We start from the raw sequence: 5,172 nt of genomic DNA on the forward strand, positions 1-5,172 counted from the left end.
AATTAAATATTTATTCAATTTATTAAAATAAAAAAATATAATAAGTTGTCTCTATGACAGAAATACAATGTCACACACTTTCTTTTTGTGGGTCTAATGAATCAATAATTGTGTAGTCTAATTAATTCTTCCCCATCCAAGAGCCATCATCATGAACTACTAATGCATTGACACCTATCTTTCTACACATGTAGAAACAATTTCATTTCTACACCATAAAATACACCTTAAAAAATACTTTTAAGTTCCTAACTTTCCCCACTGAATGGCTGATAACAGAGTAACAGTATTTACACTTTAAAGAGCTAACATCGTGAATGTGACATCGTCAATCAAATCTGAAAAGAATTAAAATCCGTGACTGCTGAAACACTTATTAGGCAATAAATCTACTTACATTACAATAACCGTCTACGAAAACTAGAATGACCACAAGAAAAGAGCTAAAGCACCTATCTAAAGAGTTCTAACATGAGCTCTACACCACGATTCTTCATTAAAATTTTTTCAGAATCCTAGTGACTCCCATGGAAGAAGTTAAACTGGTACATGCGAGTACATTAACATATTCTCGATGCAGCTTGACTATTTTCACATTTCAGAGTAGCTATCTGCCTTGACTGTCGCTATCCTCTTCTGATATATTAAACAAGAACTTCGGAAGCGAGGCAATTCGAGGGAGATGAAGCAACAATTCTCCAAACGAGTCTTTCCTAGACATGCCTGGTGCCTGCTTGCTAGATGAAACATCTCTAGAGTCCTCTTCCAATATCTTGAAATCTATTCTACTTTTGTCATCCATCACTGTTTCATGAGTATGGGCAAGTTGAATACCTTTCCCACGGTCAGGCCCTTCAACCAGAGTTTCATGGTCATGTGAGTTCTGCACGGCTGGAGGGTCCTTCTGAAGAAGACAACAAAGAGAATTGACCCTTGACATGAGTGATTTTTCATCAGAAGCGGCTGTACCTATAGCCTGATTGTCACTAAGAAGATACTGTGCAATGTCCTCCAGCATTTCCTGGTACTCTGGCTCAGATGTTATTTGCTCAGAAAGGCAATGTTCAATGTGGCCAAGAAAATCGCTGACTGACATAGAAGGGCGTAATCCAGGCACTTTAATCTCATCCCAATTTCTAGGGGCCTTGGATTCAGCTTCAGAACTTGAACTCCCTTCAATTGCACGGCAGTCCATGACTAGTTTATAAAAGAAAAACAAAACAAAAAGTTAATATAAAGCACAATAAACCTTCAACACAGTGTAATAAAGAATCAATGATCAGGACAATCAATACAAGAGCCAGGTTCTTATATTACCTGAACTAGGGGAAGGCGCTTCACGGGGCAGACTATCTATGCTAATGGCTGGAGGATTATTGTGCTCAATCGTAAATGATGGTGACAGGGATGCAATAGGTGATTGCACGTCCAGAAAACTAGACATGGCAGATCCCTTACTGTTGACTTGATGCACATCATGATCTTTTGGATTGTCCGCGCTCTCAGCAGAAGAGGGCCTTGTCTCAAAATGAGGTGAATCCAAAATTATATCTGGTTGTTGGCTTAAAAAATTAAGACGGGCATCACACTGGATAAGCTTTTCAAAATGCTTGGTCAACAGCCCTTGTGGACATTGCAAAAGATGCTGCCTACAGAAAACCCAAGTTGAGTTAGACACATCAGGTCTTAGAAATATAATAACTTAGGACTTGATGATTATAGCATGAACCCAATATAAATTAGAAGTTAACACATTGAACCAAACAAATTTTCACAATAAAAAGCCATTAACGACTATGAATGTGTTAAATCTATATCATAAAGACTCCTCTAAAACTAAACAAATATGATATCCAAAAACCAAATGCAACTGGGCCTCCCCTCCCTCAATTATTTTACTGAGCTCTCTCGTTGTTACCTAATAGCACTCTCGGTTGTCCTATGGGAGATCAGTCTTCAATATTGAATGCTACCTTTGGTACCCAACTTATAACTTTTAAATCCATACCAAATATCAACGAAAATATTTGAGCTCACATCTACACCAGAGGATAACTGCGGAAAAGAATATACCTATGTTTGCTCGCCTGTCCATCCGTAAAATCTGATGTTGCCTGCCACAGTGTATGCTTTCTAGGCTGAGGATTAGTTTCCCTGAAGAAAAGAGGCTGTCTGGCAAGCTGCACATATACACAAATAAATTCCCAATGAATCAAAGAATACTGAACAACTAAGCATGCCTAGAGATTAATTATAAACTAGTTAATATAGAGAGATGACTAGGCAAATAATTACCACTACAGACAATGAACTAGGTCCATCCTCAGGGCAATTGGCCTTAAGTGCTGTAATATCTGACCATTGGATTTCTATTTTGCTCTTCAGCCCACCTTCAAGAATTTCCCAAACAAGCTTATGCTTAGCGAAGTAACACTTTGCCACCAAGTCGCCCTCATATTTTGATTTATACTGCACAAATAAACAAATAAATTTCAACCTAAGCAGAATTCAAGGGGGGAGGGAGGTGAAGATATCTCCCAAAAATACTAGTGACAAGGTAGTAATACTTGAACTATACCTCCCATGTACCAATTTTTAAAAGTGAAGCTGGGAAATTCGAAGCCTTAAGCTTATCAACAGAACTGGTTCCAGCAGCAGCACGCGTATCCTTTTTCCCTAGACAGCTTAAGTTGTCACTTTCCGTATTTGTAACAGCCACACTCCCTTGAGAAAGCTTCATTTGTATCAAATCCAACAGTGAAGGACTCTTCTTCAGACGCAAACCCAAAGGGCTAGGCTCATCAAGTATGCTGTATGCTGAAGCATCACCAAAAGATGCATCCCTTGAGATACTCTGCTCATGTGCGAAATTCCCAGAAACCAATCACAAGGAGAATAAGTCCCCGAAATAAAAGAACATTGTCAAATAAAAAGCTTATGACAACCAAAATTTTAAATTGAATATACTTTTTTTTTTTCATCTGCGCATGCAGTAACACGCCAATTAATCTTTCAATGAAAATTGTGGTTAACAACAAAATAATAAAATATCATATTCATCCGACTCTTGAACACAAGAAAGGAACTCTACTCTTTTCTAATCTCAACAGGGAATATCAAAAGGAACAAAAAAATTGCACGCCAAAATCACCCTTTTCTTTTTACCCAAAAACACGTTTTCTCTTTCTTTTTTTTTTCCCTTAAAAAAATAATTATTTTAAAAGTCCAGCTGATCACAAACCTCTTTCGGAGCGAGTGAAGATTTGGAGCGCTTGTTGATGGGACCATTCTCTTCCTCGAGAGGGTCCTCGATCTCCAGCTTTACCAGCCTCCTTTCACGGATCAACGCCGTTTCGGGGTCTGAATGGTGGTTCCCTGAGCCCATCAGCTGAACCATGGAAACTTTTCAGCGAGGCAAGAATGATAATACTTTGAAGAATCCAAGAATCGAATCAGCAATCGATTCCGACGCAACGATCGCAAAGATCGGAGATTCCGAGACGAAACCCTAAAAAAAGAAGAAGGAGAGAAGAAGAACACACAACAAACCACGAAGAAGAAGGAAAGGGGGCTTTGGTAATGTTCGACGAATCAGAGAGAGAAACAGAAAGAGAGAGAGGGGCTGGGTTTGGTAAAATTTTTTAGAGGGGTGTTTGTGGTTTTTAAGAACACAATTACTTTATTTTATGTTTGGCAAATTAAAAAGTGTAAGTATTTGTGTTTTTTTTTTTTTTTGTGGCTTTTAAAAATTAGGAGTACTTTTGAAAGCATATAAGAAAAATTTTTTTAAAGTTGATTTGTGTTTATCAAAATTAAAAGAAATCTAATATAATAAATATTTAAAATTATCTTTATTAATTATTAACACTAGATTTTATTTATTTTTTTACACATATTTTTTGTCATTATATGGCCATTGAAATATTTATATATTTCTAATTTCTCACTCTAACTTCCATAAATTCTAACATAATCTTTATATATTTTTTATTTTTTAATCTAATCTTTACAATTTCAACACAAATACATTTCTAATTCTCTATTACGTATTAGGTATGAATTTCTATCTATTTATATTATTTTTTGTGCGTTATTTTTGTATTTTTTAGTAAATGTTTGTTTTTCTTTATTCTTTAAAACATAAAGAAATAGACCTGATTTATAGAAACTAATCATAAAATTTTCGTACACCAATTTCATGAACATTAGTCAAAATTATAATAACTATATATAATATATATATATATATATATAATTTTATTTGAGATATGTATTCCATTTTCTATGATTTATAAAAGTGAGTCAATATATATAGATGAGTAATGAACGTATCAATACTAATATTAGATTACACACAAATTTTATTATTAATTTATATTAATATAGAGAGTAAATCAAATAAATATTTAAATTATTAGTCTCTAAAATTTGAAAAAAAAATTATTTTTTATTATAAATATATTTATTATAATTTTTTTAATTTTTAAAAATCTATTTTACCAAACGCAATTATAGTATTTGTGGTTATTAAAAATTATTTTTAATGTGATTTTACCAAATATAAGTGCTATAACTTTTAAAAAATTATCTTTTAAAAAATAGCTTTCATAAACTACTCTGGAAAAAATAAAAACTCTACCAAACCAAGTTAGAGTATAAAGACATGCACGTGAGTGAGAAGCACGTGCAAGATTTGTCGAATTGTCAAAAATGACCTCTGGTCCCTGTGCTGTGACGAGCTTTGAGGTTGGCGTGGGTTTTAATGTCATTTCACAAAGACACGTATGAAATTCATGGATATATGTGGGTCCCATTTTACCTTCCTTTCGCTTTAACTAACGGCGGAGTTTGCCACCTGGAGATCGATCCCGCCGGCTAGCTTCTGTCGTGATTGGCTCTGGTTTTGACACGTGGACTTCCTTGACTGGATGGACCAAAATTGGGATAATCTATGCCAGATGCATTGTTAGAGAGGGTGATTAAATCCGGATCCAATGTGCAGTATCACGGTAAAGATTGGATCGGATATTAAATTATAGAATTATACCTGGATATTTGATTGGCAAATCCATGGATCCAATTAAAAAATAAAAGATATTATAAATAAATGAAATTATAATGTTTTTTGTGAACTTATGTAATTTTATTATATTATAATTTTATGTTTTTTTA

General features: G+C 34.5%; 1 protein-coding gene across 1 annotated transcript; it reads right to left on the reverse strand.

Moving 5' to 3' along the window:
• Window positions 1-273: 273 nt before the first annotated feature.
• LOC107641491 (ATP-dependent DNA helicase) lies at window positions 274-3,659 on the reverse strand. Its single transcript, XM_016344984.3, has 6 exons — window positions 3,242-3,659; window positions 2,579-2,854; window positions 2,296-2,469; window positions 2,074-2,180; window positions 1,318-1,649; window positions 274-1,197 (listed from the first exon to the last, which is right to left on the reverse strand). Exons 1-6 carry the CDS (start codon window positions 3,395-3,397, stop codon window positions 608-610), a joined length of 1,635 nt encoding a protein of 544 aa, XP_016200470.1. The 5' UTR covers window positions 3,398-3,659; the 3' UTR covers window positions 274-607.
• Between the last annotated feature and the right edge of the window lie 1,513 nt (window positions 3,660-5,172).

This window comes from Arachis ipaensis, chromosome B1 (assembly GCF_059453495.1).
Source record: "Arachis ipaensis isolate K30076 ecotype BB chromosome B1, ASM5945349v1, whole genome shotgun sequence".
NCBI classification, from domain to species: domain Eukaryota; kingdom Viridiplantae; phylum Streptophyta; class Magnoliopsida; order Fabales; family Fabaceae; genus Arachis; species Arachis ipaensis.